Raw genomic sequence first — 19,581 nt, 5'->3', positions numbered from 1 at the left:
ATCACCATCTGTTGGCTGCGGTGCAGGCTTTCACAGAAAACCTAACCACCTAACTCTTTACCAGCTGGAAATAACAGTTTCCTCCTTAAACCCAACCTCCAAACAGGTGAGAAAGACTATCCCTCTAAAGTCTTCCTGTCATTACAGATAGGCAGGCTCCCATCTGGAACGACTGGGGGATAGTGTCTCCTCAGATTTCACCAGAGTATCTTTCGCATAAAGGGAATCCTTGAGTGTTGAAAGAAAAAGAAATGAACAAAACTTTTCCCACTTTGCGATTTTTTTTTCCTTTTCCATGAGGCACTGGACTAATTCATGTCTGCATCTTACATCTGGAAGATCTGATGGGGCACTGCTGTTTGATGGGAAGGGGACTGAGCATTTTCAAGGCTGCAGAGCTGTGTTCCTTTATTGACTTGCTCTTGGCGGAAACTCACAGGTCACTCGATGCAGCAGGAATGGAGGGAGAGCAGATGTGGGGTCAAACTGAAGTGGATATATGGCACATGGGAGGGTGGGTGCGAGGAAAACAAAAAGGCAGCCTGATGCAGCTTCTCTCCGACCCTCAGGAGAAGGTCGGAGAGAAGGCTGGCTTTAATGAAGATGGATGGACGGATGGGAACTGCACACTCATTCAGACCACAGAGGCCAGAGGACACTGGGTGCCGAGCTCCTCCCCACACAGGGATCCCCTTCGTGTAGAAGGTGACACTGCAGGAGGTCTGAACAGAGGGAGACCAGATGGAGCCCCCAGGGCTGGAAACTCCAGTGCATCTGTGTGCCCTTGAGAACCATTCCAAGGGGAACAGAGAACGTGGACCAGTTCTGATCCCGTTCAGACAGACTGCACTCTCCGCAGCACAAACACGCACATGCCTAGGTCGTACGTCTGCGCTCACACTCCACCTCCCATGACAAAGCCATCTGTCAGCCACGCGGCACCCTAGCGTGGGGAGAAGCACCTCATCCCACCCAGCCCCCGTGTGGGGGCTTCCTTGCACAACTGTGTCCTTGTCCTAGTGACATTGTGGGTTCCACTGCCATTCGACCCCGTGTCCCTAACTACTATGTCATCATAGAATGTTTCATCACACAGAAAGGAAGCACCTCCTTGTGCTTATTAAATGTACAGCGACAAATCACATTTAAAGCCACTTCTAGAAGAGAGGAGGCCAAAAATGTAATTAGAATTACCCTTCGAGGAGACAGACCAGAATTTCCTATTTTTAATGTTTGCTTCAGAATCCAATACACTTTTAGAATTTATCTGTCAAAGTTACGAACAACTTTATCTTCTAGGCTGTGTACTCAACATAAATTATAGTCATAGCCTCAACTCTCAACGGAACCGGGTAAAAATGCACCAGTATCATCATCTAACAGGAAATGTTTGATTTCACCAAGGAAATGAAATTCTTTCTACAAACAACAAAATGAAAAATGTTGAGGAGAAAAACATTATTGTAACGCAATATAACAGTATCTTTTACCTCATGACTTAAAAAAGCAGCTATAGCACCACTTAAAACTGCAACTTTAAAGACTCGGGGAAGCCCATCCATGAAATATGGTCATTACTTAGTCATGTGTTGGTTTTCAGGTTTTAAAACATCAAAACACTACGTCCAGCCGCTGGAGCAGCAACTGAAGCCATCTGATGGGGAAGTCTTGGGGATTCAGGGAAGGGAGAACTCTGCTCATGTGGTCACCATGCATGCCTTCCCCAGAAGACAGAAGGGTCTCATAGCACAGAGCTAACTTGGTTCCTGGGAATTATGACCTAGTCATCCATGAAAGAGTATGCACCCCCCTTGAGAAAAGTCATCAAGTCCTACCGACCCCACTACCTAGAATCCGAGAACATCAGGCAGTTCCCTACAGGGGGAGGGGACCATGGCACTGGAAATCCAGCCAGTCTAGAACTCCAGGCCCAGGGCCACTTTAGGGAAGCACCTTCAGAAGGGCATTCGTCACACCGTCTCCTTGAACCCGGCTTGGCCACGCTGCCCTCAAGAGCCTATGGACCACGAGCCTGTTCAGATTTACAAACACATCTTTACAGCTTGCTTTTGTCTTTCTAAGGCTACCTGTGCACAGTGGTCAGGAGGAGGGACGTCCCTTTTACAAACTGGAGGGGACGGAAGGGAAAGTTTTACTCACAAATTCCACAACCTGAGGCAGCAATGGGCTGTTGGACTGAGCCCATGGTTCACTGAGCCACTTTTAGGAGAGATGATCAGAGAAATAAAGATCAGAAATCGTCTTCGGCTAGTTTGAGCATCCTTGCTTCCCCCGGCTCTGTAGCTGTCTGGGCAGAGCAGAGGTGCCCTCATGAAGGACTTGGACTAACCCACCATCTGCATATGAACCCATATGTCCTCACTCATGGCCATTCACGTTCATGTCCTCTCTCACAGCAAGCTCACAGACAAGCCCTCCCTTCACTGCACCATCTCTTGGAACACAAAACAATGCTGGGCATTTTTCTCCAGAAAAAGGTGAAGGACTATTCCATGCTGAATCCTGCTAATACCCTATATAGCCCAAAGTAAAGCTCGTGACGATAACGGACATAAAAGTCATTTTAGAGTGAACAAATGAAGATGGAAAAAACTCTTGTCTTATTCGTGATGGACTTCAGACACTTGGGTAGCAGAGAGGATGGGCTTTGATTAGTTTGGACAGGTGTTCCTGTAGCTTGCCAACCTCTGTAGTTCCCGTTTGCCCATTCTTAACATCTCATTCCCTCTTCACCCTGCTTTCTCTATGGCCAACACTTGCTCACGAACTTCCCTTCCTCGCCCTCTTCCTGCAAGCTTCACAGGGACCCCCTTCCTCCATACACCTGCTTCCCGTGCCAGAGATCTGGGCTTACCTAGGATTGTACATCTCAAATGCAAATGGGCCCTGGCTGGAACCAGAAGTTCCTGTAAGCCACATCCACACTCCAGGAGCCTGGGGCAGGCTGCGGGGGGCGCAGGGAAAAGGACCAGAGGCTGGCCTGGGCACAGAGCAGCGTTTGCACAGCAAGCCTCACGGCCACCAGGAAACACACACAGAGACAGACACACTGTGACATGTGCACGCACGCACACACCCATCCGCACGCACACGCACACCAGGAGGTGATGGATGTCACTGAAATGGACCGAAAACCAACAAGCAGTGGGGTAAGAAACAAACAGAAACAAAACAAAGCACTTGCGTTCAGATGGAAAGCCGTTTCCTGGGCAGCTAGGGCCCAAGCCCGGGGCTGGGGGGTGGAGGGGGCCTGCCTAAGGACACTGTCTTTGGAGAAGCCGGGAGGAGACAGGGTACAAGACACCACTTGCCCCCCGGGGCCTGCCAGGGCTGGGCCTCCACCCCTGTCCTGGGGGCCCTGCCACCCGGGAGCCACAGCCAGTGTGGGCGCAACAGACAAAGCAAGGGGCGGGGGGCACTTACCTCATAGCCCAGAAATGGCTAGTCCACATTTGGGGGGATGTGCAGTACAAAATCCTTTTTAACAAAATCCTTGTGGCACTGCTCAACCAAGAATAGCCAGCTCTCTAGTATTTCAAATAAGCTTGTAAAATGGTTAGTGAAAAGAGAAGAAAACAAAAGGACAATTCACCTGTAGGGCAATGGTGGTGTTCTTCGCAGGGTACTTTCCCACCAGGCCTTGTTCTTTCCGTTTCTTGAATTTCCTAAAGTAGTCCTGTATCAGGAAAGTGGCATAGAACTTCCCCACGGTTACCTCATCATCTAAACGGAGAGACCAGACACAGCTCTCCCGAATCAGCACATTTGCACCAGGAGCCTCAACTGTCGCTGGGGGCCGGGGTGGGGGGCAGGGCGGGACAGTGCCCAGGGCACTGAGCTCTGGGTGAGGACACAGGAGACTAAATCTAGCAAAAAGCAAGGTTTTGCAAAGCAGTTAAGGCTCAAAATTAGAGTCAGTCCCATGAACTGATACTCAAAATTGCAGAAAACGATATGTTTGTTATGAGTTTATTAGAGAAGCGTATTAGTAACACTATGGAGTGCTGTCTTGGTTATTTACTGAAAATAAAAATTACAAAACAAAAAAAGACTTCCTGGGTCCTATTTTCACCCCTGCACATAGGGATTTGCATGTGTAATTACCATGAACACCAAAGAGCAATTAACCATCCAAATCCCGATGCTTCGAGATAAAGACAGAGACCTCAGAAAGTGACAGACAAGCTCAGAAGAGGAGGAAGGTTGAGGAAAGTGGCTGCAAACCCAGATTTTTACGTGCCCCTGTGATTCTGGTCCAACAGCCTCCATATGCCCATTTCTCTGTTTGTAATCCAGAATTGCTTATTTTTGGCAGTGCAAGCAACAGCTCCAACTAACCTCGAAGTTGAGCTTATTTCTGCTTTGTTCGGAACAACTCCAGCGTGGACTGCTGGGGAACTGGAACTCCGCTGAGCGTTTTAAAAGTGATGCATGAGGCAGAATAGAGGCTCTGGCTGTCTCATGGTAAACCATAATGCGTTTGCCCAACGGCCTCCACCAGCCCTGTTCTCCCTGGGGTGCATGCCCCCAGATCTGTGGTGGTCCCTGGGCAAGAAGCTTAGGGCCCCAGGAGTTGTAGAGGATGGGAGGAGGAAGGGCTGCTGGCCCTCAGGCTTTAGCTGAGCTTGTACCCAGGCTGCCCTTGCAAGAGTCGCAGGCTGATCTGGGGCAAGGGGCCTGTGTTCTCATCTGTAAAGAGGGCTACACCTCTTAGAGGAGGCGTGAGCATGACCCAAGAGGAGGCCTGGAAGCACCCAGCCCCATGCTAGGCTAGTCCAAAGTGCTTGGGCTGGCTGAGAGTGAGCTGGCCGCCTGCCGACAGTGGCATCCACTGAAATGGATGTGGAACGTGATGGGTTGGGGGCCACTAATGTATCCTGTGGGGGGTTCATTCAGTACCCATGTGGGAACCGTCCCCTTCTGGATATCACTAGGCTGCTGTATGCACCTCTCCACACTTCCCTGTCAGAAGCCATTTAGTGCTACTGATTAAGAAGATGCCTTGGGGAGGCTGGCCTCAAGACGAGAGCTGCATTCCTCCCAAACCCCAGCCAAGAAGTCCTGAAGTGGTGTAGGGACCACCAAAGGGATGGAGGCTTTGGGTAGCAAGTGAAACCATGTCCTGTGTCTGTCTCAGGCTGGTGCAAACGGCCTAATGATGCGCGCTGCCCATGGGCAAGGAGGGGAGAGGCGGACAGACCATTTAGGTCTTGACACGTCGCACCAACTTTGCTCCCAAGCTGCTCTCACTTCTGCTCAGGGTACATCTGGTATGCCTCCCAGCTGCCTCTACTCCTGGGCATCCGTATTCGCAGAGGAGCTCCGTGTGGGTGTCATGGCCTCTTTGAAACAGCTCTGCGATGGTAGAGCGGCCTACCCACCGCCCCCAACCCCCAACAGGTGGAGCGGGGCTGAATGACCAGCCCTGATTGGTTGAGTTGGGATGTGAGCCCAGGGCAGTAGGCCTCCTGAGCATGGGCTTTCCTCTTCCTCCACACCACCCGCTCAGACACAGCCCAGCTCTGGCCACACAGACCACATACTTCTTTGGGGCTGCTTCCCCCAGAGTACAAGTCTCTCTACTGAGCTGCATGCAGGAAGGAGGTGGGCTCACAGCTGACAATCTTGGGGATCCAGGGGGCCTCTGCCTTCTGTGCCACAGCTATCCCCTGCAGTCCTGGGTATCAAGTCTTCTCTGGGGGCTCCCAGAAAAAAACACTAGGTTTACAGAAGGCCCACCTCATTCCACACTGGAATGCTTCCCATAAATGCACACCTAACCGTTTTTTCCCTTCAAGCCCAGCCGGTGCTGGCCTACAGGGGTTCAGGGGGCTCCTGTGGGAGGGTCTTGGCTCTCTCTGGCCCAGAGTTGGGGGCAGCAGGGTGCTCAGGCTGGGGATGACTATGGTTCTGACCAACTGGCCGCTCCAGAGTGGAGGCGGGCCACCACTTGGTCTTCTCCATTAAAATGCTAAGCTGATTGTGGCTGGGCAGAGGACAAGCGCTCAGAAACAGGAAAAAATCAAAGCTAGAGCTGATTAGAAAAGGCAGGCACAGAAGGAATGGCTGCAGTGAGGCCATCCGGGCTCAGGCCTGGAGAGAAATAGATGGGGTCAGCTTTTTGAGCTCTTCAAGGCAAAGGAACCAAAGATCCAAGTCAGAGTGGAGGCCCAAAGGAAGGACATCCCCAGGAGAATAGGGGACTCCCTACAGAAAGGGGGAAGAGCCATGGCACGGCAGAAGACTGAAGAAGAGTGGAGCACAGAATATGTGCAAGATTTGGAGATGGGCAAGGGGACCACTGAGCACAGGGGATGGAGAGGACAGGCAGGCTGTGCCTGCGGCCACAGGCCCCTGCCTTGCCATGGTGTAGAAGGACAGTTCCCCACTGCTCCTCTGGGACTGAATCCTGGGGTTGCTCCTTCTCAGAACCTTGTGAACACCTGGGCGGGGGAGGGGGGGCACCTCACACCACCCTGAGCTACAAAGCTTCCCAAGATGGGCCCCTGCCCCACTGTCACCAGGCCTGTGAAGGGCTCCCTGATGCCCCACATGGACTGGTCCTGGGTACTGGGAGCAGCTGGCCTGGCGGGGTCTGCCACTCTGGCCGGGGTATAGCCTGTGGGACACTGAGCCCCTCGGCCCTGGGGAGCTAGCCATCTGCTGGCTGAACAAATATTCCCATTTTCCAACTGTGCCACAATGTGGACAAGGCTGGGAACTGATGAGTCTATGGGAAGAGAAAAGAAGAAACAGAAAGAACTGGTGGAACACAGGCGGCAAAACCGTGCTGCGCACGGACCTCCTACAGAGTGCGTTGGTGGTGGCCTCAGGGTCCCTGCCTGCTCTGAGCCTCTCCAGTGTGGTGGCACTTGGGGTCTGGGCCCGGAAGAGCACCAACTTGGGGACATACTCCAACAGGGCGGCATGTCGTTTCCTAAGGGCCTTCTCCTTGGGTTTCACTATGCCTCCTGCCGCCATTTTGAAATAGGTAAACACGTGTCATCCTAAACCCCAATCTTTCCTTAGAAATGCAGAGAAAAGGCCGCGCCCAGCTATTGGGCTAAGAAAGCGGAGGGATGTTTTACTAGCAGTCTAGCAGAGCTCAAAGTTGATGTTCTGAGGGAGCTAGCATGGTGAGCCAAACTCTGGACCTTTCTTTCCTGGTCTAATTAAAAGAAAGAAAGCTTCACAATAATGCAACTATGCTCCCCCAGACGCTTAGGTGAGACTGATTTGTGAAGAAGGGGGCCAGTCAGCTGAGAGGCGCTGGGGCAGGGCAGGCCAGCCCCGGGGCCAGGGGTGGGGGGCGGTGGGGTGGGGGGCTGGGTTTACCGGGCACGCAGCCGCTATTCTGAAGCATGCATCTGGATTTGAGAAACAGTGTAGGGGAATACGGCTGCCAAGAGATAACCCTGATTCCATGCCACCACCCTAAAACAGAATTGCTTCAGAATATTCTGAAAGACTGAGACTTGAAAGGAATGGAGGCTGCAGAAAAAGCTCAAGCACATTGTTACAACAGTCTTAAAAAGCAACTTCTCTAAGCCATGCGAGCACTTGGGTGCGCAGCTGCAAGGAAAACGAAACCAAAGAGTTGTTTTAAATGTGCAGTACCAGTTCTCCCGTGGGGGGCCGGGGGCTCCGGCTGGGAGCTGGGGGTTTTCTGTTCTTTGGATTTGGGGGCATTCCGTGTGTGTGCTTTCCCTTTATCATTTCTTTGGGGCTGTCTCCCCCGGCTTTGAGCAGTTGGCCGCACCAGCTAGGGGTGACCCCCTCCACAACAAAAGCTCACACTGCTCTGGCTTCATGCTGGGGAGCAGAGCTGGCCGCCATGCTGCTCTCTCTCTCTCTCTCTCTCTCTCTCTGTCTCCCAAGAGCCAGAGACTGTCACCTTCTCAGAGGGAGAGGCCTTGGCCACCGTCCTGGCCTGGGGTCCCGGAGTCGGCTTCCAGCCCTGAGCCCGACCAATCCCGAAAGTTGCAGAAGCGGTGATGCTAGAAAAGTGGGGTTGGTTACAAAACACACCGAATGCTCACATGTGCCTGGGGCTAGGGGCGGCTAGAATACTGGGGCTGTGGCATGGAGTGAACGGATCCTGCACCTTTAAAACGTGAAAATAAAATAGTCACGAAACAACCACCTCAACATCTAAGTCCGGCATACTTAAACAAAAATGGAAAAACGGTATATATATTATATATATGTGCGTCATATATATATATACATCTGAAAAAGTTTAGTCCGTTATTTTATGACAAATAACAAAAGGAAATAAGCATGCCTGTTAGTTCTAACTCTAAACTCCAGTTAAAGGGACATTTTTGGTAATTATGATGGTAAACTCAGTCTTGAGAACATTTCAAAAATACCATTTTCTGAAAACTATTTTTTCTGAGACATTTTCAAGAACATGTTGAAGGATAAATGGAAACTAATTTTAAATATTTCATTTTGTTTGAAAAAATACAGGTTCTTTGAGACAGTAAGCTCATTTTCCCATGGTAATTCTTCCGCCAACCAGAAAACCCCTGCCCCAGCCATCTGGGTCTTGGGTCTCCTTCCCCCTGAAGCCTCTCCTTTGTCTGGAATGGTCCTCCTGTTACCCTAAATAATTATACCAAAAGGCCAAAGAGCCTTCTTTAGCTGTGGGCCCAAATGCTCTAGCAGATATGTAAAGCATTCTGCAAACCCCCGCTGGGCTTGCTGAAGATCCCTGCATTAAAACCAATGTGAGGTCAAGAACCACTTAGACAACAGATTGCACTGACCACCAGCTGGAGGGACAACTTGGTCAAGCAGTTTCATGCTGGTTTTCTTCCAGATTTTCTTGATCACAGCTCGGAGTTCTTCATTCGCTTGTTCTAGGTTCCCTGAATTCAAAAAGCAAGAGAGGAAAAGGAGCCTTGCTTCTCTCAGCCGGCTCTCCTGTCTGTTCCCACCAGGGCTGCTTCCTTCCCAGCCTGGCCTGGAGCAGAGCCTTCAGACGAGACGGGGCTCCCCTCCCCTAGGGCTCTCCAGCAGAGGAGTCACAGGCGAGTAGTGGGTGGGCCTTCTACCGGACAGTCACTCCACGGTGGGAAGCGTGTTTTATTCTGGAATTCAAGGCCTATGCAGCCTGATCTCGTCCTACCCTTCTAGCCAGGGCCTACCCCTGCCCGCTGCCCCCAGCTAGGATGCCTTCTATTACTCCACTGCCTGTTCCAAACCCTGCCTCCAATTTAGCCACACGAGACTCTCTCAATTCCTACTGCAGGTACTCGTCAGCACCCCAAAAATCTGGTCTTTTATTATATGGGCTGAAGCCTATCTCCTCAGCTAACCTGTCAGTCCCTAAGACCACCCTGCCTTCCACCTCACGGTGACAGGCCGGCCAGGGCCAGGGATGCGTGAGCACACTGCCAGGGGGACTGGGAGCTTGGAGAGACCGGCTTCATGCAGAGGTTCACCGAGTGCTCTGAGGCTGCTAGCAGAGAGCTGTCTGCAGACCGCTGCTGTGCCCTGCTGGCCTCTCTTCCCTCTCATCCGCGGAGTGCGTCAAGAGTTGGCTCCTTCACAGCCTCCACTTTCCCGTCTCCTGTCACTCCCCAGCTTGCTGCAATCTGCTTTCTGTCTCACTCTCACATCATCACTGAGCCAACCCCAGCAGCCACCCTCCAGGACTGAGTGTGGCCATGAAGACCAATGCAGTTTGAGCTCAGTGGGGGAGACACTGCTGCTAACGGTCCCCGATGCCAGCTCTCTGCTCCCCCCTGGCAGAGGGGCTCCTGCAGACATCCTCTCCTCTTGGCCTCGGGACTCCTCCTGCCAGATGCACGTTTATTCCTTTTCAACAGACAAAGAAGCTAGAGCTCACCACCCGGAAATTCCTCTCGGCAGGTCACACAGCAGAAAGGGACAGCTGGAGTGAGCACATTTGTGGTGGTCCTGTCTCTGCCCTAGCCCTGCTCCGTCCACCGCATCTCTCCTGCTCTGTCGTGAGCAGTGGCAGGAGTCACTGCAAATCTTTCTGGGACAAAGTGAAGCACAAAGGCAGGGAGGGACAGCCAGCTGGCCCAGCACTCACTGCCCCCTTTCTCAGGGCCTCCCCTTTGACGAGAAAAGGCCCAGATGGGAGAACGCAAGATGGGATATGGCATCCGTCCCCTCTTGTCCCAGGAATGCTCACCTTCTGTCTTGATTTTAAGAGCTGTTCGAACCAAAGCAAACAGGGTTGCATTAAACATGACCGTCCCATCACTGTTGAGAGGCATGTTCATGGCCACTAGTCTCTGTAAACAGAAGAAGTTTCTCAACAGAAGGCGAATGATGGAGGACAGCCATGCCCCTTTCCCGTGTTGATTCTCTGTTTATCCGCTGACTCACTCTAGTCAACAGTTCAATTCCACAACTCCTTGGGGAGGACCTACCACCTGGGGGGACTCAGAGCTGACACCGATCAAGGCTTTAGTCGTGAAACACACATGCTGGCATGAGGATGGTATGCTCTGCTTGTTTTTAACCTCAACTGTTTAAGACCTGACTGTCCGGGCGCTCTTCTGTCCCTCCCCGTGTCTTGGGGTCAGGTCTCCCTTCTGGGCACATCCTTAAAGCTGCGGTGAGGGTGAGACAACACAACAGATACAAGCCAGGCACGGGTACTGGGACTTGGGTCCTCACTATTCCTAACACAGGGAGTGTCCTTTGGGGAACTCTGCTTTGGTGGGACCATCAAGTAGTGTTTCCTACAACTCCACACGGTAGTTCTGTCTGGTCTTTCAGAGCAGGACCCCTACTTCCTGTTTCTCTTCTCCTTTCTGGTCCCTTGAACACCAGCACTGGGAGCTGAGGAGGGGGCTTGCAGGAATGACACCCTCTCTGGGCCCTGGTCACCTCTGCTGCAGATGCAGATGGCACACCCAGCTGGGATTCAGGGGAATCGTGGATGCAAAGATTTCAGGGGATGCCTGGCACATAATCAGAGCTACGTAAGTGGTATTTGTAATTGTTAATTGTTCCAAATTTCTTACTTTGAGCTGGCAAAGTGTCCTAAGAGATTTTTTAACACTTTTTCTCTTCCCTATTAAGGGACTAGAATCTCGCGTTTGCATGACTCATTCCACCTAAATTTCTAGTCCTACTATCAACCATGCATCTCCAAACCCAGCACAGGCAGCCATGGGAGACTGCATGTCCATTAGCTTTCCCTGGCAAGTTCCTGAACCAGCAAAATGGGACTGTATGGTGCCTCAAGGATACCAAGGTCCTTTATATAAAAGAGTCTGGAAAAGTAAACACAAAACGACAGCCATGAGCTGGAACCCATCTTAGTTTTGGAAAGCAGAAAAGAGGTTGGTACTGAAAAATTTATGAAAAAAAGTCAACTTCTGTGGCTTATTCTCTGTACCTTCATCCAGAGTCTAGACTACAGAGAAGCAACAATGTGGGCAAAGACCCAAGGACCCGCCAATGTGGTTTTCTGGACTTTCGGGGCAGAGAACAATGAGCTTGCCTCCAAAGATTTCTTTGAAAGCCTGCAGTACATTGTAGACTCCACTCTGTTATCCTGGGTTCTGCCCAGAGCTGGCCCAGCAACACTGGGTAAAACGGCTGAACCCAGAATCGTCTCAGACCCATGGGGAGAGGTGACCAGCTGTTGTGTGGCTGGATGGATTTCTGGGGGCAGCTCCAGTAAGCAAATCTTGCTTGTCTGCTTCAGAAAGGGGAATTCTCTTCTATTGCTACTATGTTCCCTGGGACCTCTATGGAAGAAGAACAAATCTCAGCTAGGTCTCAGAAAGAGCATGGTCTGGGGTGAAAACTACAGAAGTGGGGTGGGGTGGGGTGGGGTGGAATAGGAGATGTGGACCCAACTCTGAGAGGCCACCACTGATGTATGGCTTATGGGGACAGGCACCATGGAGACAGAGGAGTATGCCACCATGTCCATGGTCACTTGAGCTAGGAAATATCCAGGGCACTATGTCTTCTCCATCCTACTTCCTAATCACACCTTTCAGCTCTGCTCTCCTCTGTCCCCACCTCCACCGACCTCACTCTGGGTGACTCCAGTAGCTCTCTGGGTGGTCTCCTGTTTACTCTCCCATCGCCAAGGGGCAACTTAATACCATGAAACTCTATTGATGCTTCTTCTGTGGGACTCAGCCTGGCACAGAGGGCTTCTTGGAGCTGTGCTCAGCTTGCACCCGTAGTCCCCCTCCACTTTCCCTTACATTCCAGCCACACCAGTGACTCCCCATGTGCCAACATGATGGCCATTCTCCGACCTCCACATCTGAGCTGTGTTCCCTTTCTGCAATGCCTCCCACTTCTGTCCTTCCGGACCTGATGCAAATGTCACCTTTCCATCTGCCCACCCAGTGACACCATTCCCTTCCTATTGTTACTGTTGGCTGACAGGGTGTCCTCTAAGAGTTACAAATCTGATAGCTCCTCAGGACAGGAACCACACAGGATTCATCTCTGCATCCCCAACGCCCCTGATGGGAGGCTCAGCAGAATGCGACTTAGTGTGTGTTGAATGACGCAGGAAGTCCCTGCAGAGAGGCCATCAGACACACAATACAGGACACTTACCTTACAGGCTACTCTGTGTGGGCACAGTTTCCCAAACCCCAGGGGAGGCTGGATGCGGCGGAGGAGTGTGACCACATCGAGGTGCTTGATCCTTCCTCTGAAGATAGAGTACAGTGTGAGGTCCAGGGAAAAGCTGTCTGGCCTGAACTTTCAGTCCTGCCCACCTTGCACAAAAATCACAGCCAACACTTTAGAAACAGCTCACGCAAGTCACATGGAAGCCTTTTCAACTTACTTTGCCTCAGGGTCATATTCCGACCATATTCTTTTGAATTCATCTAAATGGTGAGGCCCCAGAATAGACCAGTCCCGGGTCAGATAATCAAAGTTGTCCATGATGACAGCCACAAACAGGTTGATGATCTGAAAAAAGCAAATCAGAACACAGCTGCTTCACCCGTAGTGGAATGGATGGGGTTAGATCCCAGTAAGAGCCTCCTAATTACAAGGATCATGACACATTTGGAACCCATTTCTCTGAGAGAGCCCAAAAGACTTTTTTTTCTAGAGAAAGACAGGCTTCCAGCTTTCCAAAACGGCTTTGGTAAAGTCCTAGGGGAAGGCAGGGGCCATGTCATTTGGCCTTTTCGAGGCACACTGCAGTTTTATAATTCCATGGCCATCAAATGCCTCACACTGCTGAGTCACTGCTATGTGCAGTGACTGTGGAACTTCGGTAAAGACACTGGCAGCCCTGAGAAGCTGGGGTGGTGACTGTCCCAAGCCTGTTAGTGAGCCTCAAACCCCTGTTCACAACGAAGGTGCTAGTAACGCACACCTGTTGGAGAAAAACCTTGCACCACCAAATGAAGTCTAGAGTGCACATCAACGTATGACACACCACAGCAGTTCGACAGGGCAACACCCATGGTCTGAATCCCAAACACTATACAAGCATCTGTCAGTTGAGAAAGAGAGCTGTCGTGATCACCTACCAGAAACGCGCAGAGCATGTAAAAACTGATGAAATAAACAATGGCAAAGTTGCTCCCACACGTGTACTCCTCTCCAGGGTTGTAGTCTGACTCAGGGTCGCAGAGCTTCCCGGGGAGGCAGGCCAGCATGATCTCCTGCCAGGCTTCACCCGTGGCACACCTTGTTTAGGTTAAGAAGAGGAAGGGCCTTAGTAGACTAAGGAGTGATTTGAAGCTCAGACCTTCATGACATTTTTACGAATTTTTTTTTTTTTAACAAATTTTGTAATTAGAGCAAAGCCTAAGTGATTTGGGGGGAAAAGCCAGTATGAATCAGTGAAAATTCCTAAATTGAAATTCCTACTTATTTTCAAATGCAACTTCTCTGAGTGGAGGCCCTGTTACAGCTCCCTTTGATTTAAAAAAATCATTTGATACAATCACATCAATTCTTTCCATATAAATGGATGTTTTTGTGTCTTCTTTCAATGTTCACGTCACAATCTTGAATAATTTTTCCGTGACCTAACACCTGACAACTTGATTAGATCCCCATTCAATCTGTTTGAAAGCAGAGAACTAAAAACTACCAAACTGTAGATGACTCATTATTTAATCACGAAACTCGTTAGAAATTACCTGTATAATTTTTAGAAAGTCCTCTCACTCCAAGGCATTTTGTTTACAAAGCTAGTTAACTGGGGTTAGAAACAATCCTACAAAATCTGAAACTCTGCATCTTGGATGTGCCCCGTTGGCTGTGCAAAGGCCTTTCTGTACCTGCTCAATGTCCATGTTCTTGGGTGTGTTCAAGTGCATGCCCCCATGCATAAGTGTGTGTCTGACCATTTTCCTGGTGACCTCAGTAGACCTACTAGCTTCCAAAGGGATAACCCTTAAGATGGCCAGTCTGAATGACCATAGTGGTTTCCACAATCCAGTGAAATTCCTCTGACCGAAAGGCTGTATACAGTCTCTGTTCCAGAATACAAACAAACACAACAAGCCACCACCATCGATCAGGAGGGGCTGCAGTGCTGTAACAGAGCACGTGTCCTGAGTCACTCTGGAGCCCAGAGCCAGAGAGAGATGTGCCCTTGTGGGACTCAGTCACCTGAAGAGCAGCAGCACCGCCTGGGGAAACGTCTGGAAATTGTTGTTCCTGTTGATCTGGTTGTTATCTCTCATAGCAACCTTCCCAAACATCTAGGTGGAGAAATTATTAAGGAAATAAAGATTTTGTAAAAAACAAAAAACAAAAAACCACAAATAATAATAATACCTCCTCCCTTCCAAAACACTCTCCACAAAACATTCACATGTGAATTTAGAACTAACACAAGCTTGATCAACAGCCAGGAGGGCTTTCTCCGGGTGCTCGGCAAACATGGGGCGGGACCCAGGCTAACCGTGGGGAGCACGGTGCCCGTCAGGCACATACTCGCCTCAGGGAGTTCCTACAGACAGACAGCCCCTCCTGCTGAGAGCTGGCATGATCCAGCTAGACAGGGAAGCACAGAACGGATCTGCAGCCAGGGGCTGGGGTCAGGAGAGGCCTCTGGAGGAGTGACATTTAGGCCCAGAACTGAAGGCACAGTGGAAGCTAGTCAGGTGAGCAGGAGGGTGAGGTGTTTGGGCAGAGGAAGCACTGCCTGCAAAGGTGCAGACGGGACATGGCCCAGGAGCCCCAGGAAATGAAAAGAACGGGAGTGTGCAAAGACAAAAGATCAGGCTGCAGACAAGAGTGGGGGCCAGTGAGCCACAGAAAGGAGGGAGGCCTTTCTGGAAGGGCGGGGGGAAGTTAGCAGTGGGACTTGTAGAAGAGCAGGCCATTTTAGAAGAACCTGGCAAAGCCTCCTGAGCAAACTGGTGGTGGTGTGTGTGGGGCAGCTTGCAGGTCTCCGTGACAGCTCTTGTTTTGTAGAAGAACATCAGGTTATAAAAGGCCGTTTGGGGCACACGGCATCCCACGCTGAATTACAGGGGCTCAAGTTCCTAGCTCCCGAACAGATCCCTAGCGAACTGCAAATGTTACTACGCCTTCAGACAAGTTAGCGCTGCCCGCCTTTGGCTCTGGCATCACCCCACCGCTTTGACACTCGCATCCCCCCTTATCTGAAAGACAGCATCCCAAACAGCAGAGCAGGTAGCAGAGAGACCCTCCCCACCAAGAGGTCCAGCAAGCCACTCTCCACCTTCCACTCCTCCTGAAGGTTGTGCCGATCCCGTGAGGGCTCAGCAGTTAATGAAGCCCCAATCCCTTTCCACATGCTGGAGAAGCAGGGAAGAATCCTATAGCCCCTTAGCCATTGTCACAGAAGGGCCGGCTTCGTGCTTCTTTTTTGAAAGGGTGCTACCCATCCCAAATAATGACCCCAGTGCAGCGCCCTCCGCAGCATCTGGGAGCTGGTGGTTTCAAGGAGGAATCTCAGCTGGCGGTGATAAAACATAACTTTCCAGGCTATCAACAGACTTCTGTATCATTAAATATATTCTTAGTAACATCAGTACAGAAACTAGAACAATTACAGCTTCTCTCAGTATCACATTTCCTGCTGCTGAAACCAACTGTGAGTATTCTCCATCAGTTGATTATCCCAAGGCCCAGATTGGGGGTGAGGAGTACCACTAAACCCAGCCATCTGTGGCATGTCCCAACCTCTCCCGGTTCTTCTAAGCCTGGCTGCCCCAGGCACAGACGCTTGCCTGGAAAATCAGGACCCTGGCTTTCCGTTCTCCCTGGCCAACGTACATCTTGCCACCGATCTGGGGCTACCCAGCAAAGGGGGCATGGGGATAAGTGACTAGTGCTCACCTGCATGCCAATCACCGCGTAGATGAAGAACAGCATGGCTATGAGGAGGGCGACATAGGGCAGTGCCTGGAAGAAGGAAGCAGTTGGCTCAGTGCCCACCTCTCCCCCCTCCCCCCTCCCCCACAATGGCAGCTCGGGTGTAGAATGAAGACTCAACACAGGGCCATGGGCTTCTCTTTTTTGGGTTATGTTGAAAGGACATCGACGGTGAGGGAGGACTTTTTTTAAATAATTTTTTTTTTATTAACATATAATGTATTATCAGCCCCAGGGGTACAGGTCTGTGAATCGTCAGGTTTACACACTTCACAGCACTCACCAGAGCACATACCTTCCCCAGTGTCCATAACCCAACCACCCTCTCCCTACCCACCTCTCCCCGGCAGCCCTGTTTGTTTTGTGAGATTAAGAGTCTCTTATGGTTTGTCTCCCTCCCGATCCCATCTTGTTTCATTTGAAGGAGGACTTTTTAAACCCCAGGCCAGCATAATGACTTTAGTCCCGAGTATACCAGACACGCACACACCACCTAGTATTACGAAGCTATGGGCAGAATATGTTTTCCACCATCATTAACAGTATATGCTGACCCTAAACAAAAAGTGTCAAGGAAGACATATTGCCCTCATAACAATGTTTATATTCATCATTGGATTCCTCTGTTAAATTATCAAAATTGACCAAACCATTCCAGAACACTGGATATTCAGATCTCTTCCACTTTCTTTCGTGGGCATGTTTGGGGTGGGGGCAAGGGCTATTGTAGGTCACACTGCAAAGGAATATCTTTGTGCAAAACCACCCATGTTTGCATAAGGCGAGGTCTTGGGAGTGAAATTACTGGGGCCAAGGGGAAGAACCAGTTTCTGGCTGCTGCTGCAGCGTTTTTTAAAATGCACACTTTCTGAAAGAACAGGAATTGGGGGTTGGGTCAGAGAAAAGAAAGGGAGCTGGCTGGGCGGTTGCCAAACCTGGACTCTCCTTAAGAACATTAAATACAGCTGTATGTGTGGGATCAGACCCCTGGTCCCCTCATCCCTGTTCCTCAACTACTTTTCTACAACATGTCCTGTGACAGAAGATGTCTATTCACATGGTACACCTCCAGGTAGTGGCCAGACTGTTGAACTTAATGCCAAACACACATGGTTAAAGCATCTACTTTCCCTTATCTACAAAAAGTCATCAGAAAGCCAGTGGCTAAAAACATTCCCACTGTGTGCCAGCTCTGGATCTGGGACTGCTTGCCCAGCCCAGTGTAGCAGCACCATCCTGATGGCTGACCGGTGATCAGGACCCCACAGGGTTAGTTCCAGGCTTTCCTCACCATACCTATACGCATTTTTCTTCCTAGATTACTGAATCCTTAAGAATTCTGTTGGCACTGTTTCTCAGTTTTTGTGAACTACCACTTTGTGCAATGAATTTATCCACAGTGGCCAAACTTTTAAAAAGAAAAAGCTTAATAATTTCCTTAAAAGTAAGTATAACATTATTGCATGAATCTATTTTTATAGCAGTTCACTCAAAAACGTTGGTACATTATATTAATAACAAATGTCTTGGATTTGACCCCTTTCCGAGACCAAGGCTCACGTGAGGCCCTGCTCACTCTCCCCAAGAGCTGCATCCTCAGTTCCTCCTACAACCTCAGGTTCCCTGCCAAGATCTGTGATTTCCCCTCTTTGAGTTTCTGGGTCTACCCTCTTCCCCAGATGCCATCCCTTTCTAATTTACCCAAGGAGAAAAATCTTACCCAACCAGAAAAATACTCCCCGGGATGTTAACACCAGTTACCTCAGTGGTGGTGGGCTTAGCTTAAACTTTTTCTTTACATGTCTTTGGATAGCTTCACTTGTCAATGCGTTTATTTCAAATTGAAAAGTCACAAAGATTCATGATTCACTTTCTAATGTTTATACATAGCTACAATTCTCTTACACAGACGAATATTTTAAACACGAATCTGTACTCCGTCTCCAGTTAATTCAGTCTGGAAGACTAGAATATCTGGGGTGGGGTACTAAAACGTACAGGAGAAGCTGGGTCAGTCCTGGTTCAGAAACAGACCAGAACCAGGCTGCACCAGCCTGGAGAGTCACAAATAACAAGTAAGGCCTGGCTTATGCCCAAATGTCCTCAGTGCTATGATCTTTCCAGGTCCTGGGTAATGCAGAGATTGGGGATGGTGTGCTGGCTCAGGTGCAGTGGTCTCTGATTCAGATCCAGCCCAGCCAGCAGATAGGACTGTAGCAGCCTTAGGAGGATGAGATGTCCTGGCAAGAAGCTGTTCAGTTTACGGGAGGTCTGCTGGGACCTGCCCTTTCTGAGACGTCATCCTCTACCACTGGGCATTCCAGAAAGGACTGAGGGGCTGGGAAACTCCCCATCTCTATTCATCTTAAAAACATTACACCGCTCCTCAACTGTGGGTCCTTACTGCCTTCTGTTTCCTTTAAGCAAGTAATCCTGTCTGATTCACTGAGAACGGCTGGGCCACGGGTTCCACATCCTCTATTGACCTAGAGGGTCACAGTGGCCATGCAGAAGGGAGTCGGGATCCTCCACAACAGAGGACACTCGCTGGCTCACATGTGATCTTTAAGAGCAACAGAAAAGCCCCTGGCCTGGCTCTTACCTGAAAGGACTTTATAAAAGTCCACAGCAACGTCCGGATGCCTTCCCCCCTGCTGAGAAGCTTCACCAACCGCATCACTCGGAAAAGACGGAAAAAGGTGATGGAGATTCTATTGCTCTCTTCAGAGTTCTGAAGGGTTATCACGGAGAGGTCAAACCCAATGCAAAGTAGAACATGCAACACTTTCAGAAAAACAGCAACAGATGCAAACAAAGGTGACAGAGGTAAGAATGGAAGATGTGTTTCTAGGGCCTTTTCACCTTGGAAAGCATGATGTGAAAGGAAGAGTTACATGCTAACAACACAGGGCTTGGGAGACTGCATCCACACAGCACATGCATGTCCACATGGTCGAGTGTGCTAAGAGAACGCTGGGCTGGTCGAGAGTACTGGACACTGACGATGAATGCAAACCACCGCAGACACCATTTTTGAAGGACAACCATGGAGAAGACAGAAACACTAGTGGGGAACTCAGCATGGTCAAGGAAAAGGCCCAGCCCCAGGGGACTCGTCACTGATCTTACCCCGGGTGTGGCAGTTGGGACAGGGACATTTTCACTTTCAGTTGGCTTTAAGAAATCAAAGATTGACAATGTATTAATGAATGGAAAGGA

General features: G+C 50.2%; 1 protein-coding gene across 18 annotated transcripts in view; it reads right to left on the bottom strand.

Annotated features, from left to right (window-relative positions):
* CACNA1D (calcium voltage-gated channel subunit alpha1 D) overlaps positions 1 to 19,581 on the bottom strand; it is a 292,746-nt gene that overhangs the window by 19,679 nt on the left and 253,486 nt on the right. For 11 of the 18 annotated variants that reach the window (XM_032868323.1, XM_032868324.1, XM_032868310.1 and 8 more), the window contains 10 exons: positions 19,492 to 19,536; positions 18,965 to 19,093; positions 16,327 to 16,392; positions 14,626 to 14,717; positions 13,533 to 13,692; positions 12,833 to 12,960; positions 12,598 to 12,694; positions 10,190 to 10,292; positions 8,793 to 8,894; positions 3,614 to 3,744 (listed from right to left, as the gene is read on the bottom strand). In XM_032868323.1, the coding sequence (XP_032724214.1) occupies positions 3,614 to 3,744; positions 8,793 to 8,894; positions 10,190 to 10,292; positions 12,598 to 12,694; positions 12,833 to 12,960; positions 13,533 to 13,692; positions 14,626 to 14,717; positions 16,327 to 16,392; positions 18,965 to 19,093; positions 19,492 to 19,536 (1,053 nt within the window). The remainder of the gene's footprint in view (positions 1 to 3,613; positions 3,745 to 8,792; positions 8,895 to 10,189; positions 10,293 to 12,597; positions 12,695 to 12,832; positions 12,961 to 13,532; positions 13,693 to 14,625; positions 14,718 to 16,326; positions 16,393 to 18,964; positions 19,094 to 19,491; positions 19,537 to 19,581) is intronic. The other 7 variants (XM_032868326.1, XM_032868312.1, XM_032868319.1 and 4 more) reach the window with 1 other exon arrangement.

This window comes from Lontra canadensis, unplaced genomic scaffold (assembly GCF_010015895.1).
Source record: "Lontra canadensis isolate GAN:19392208 unplaced genomic scaffold, GSC_riverotter_1.0 scaffold35, whole genome shotgun sequence".
In the NCBI taxonomy this organism is placed as follows: Eukaryota; Metazoa; Chordata; class Mammalia; order Carnivora; family Mustelidae; genus Lontra; species Lontra canadensis.
This window is presented reverse-complemented; position numbering and strand designations above follow the sequence as displayed.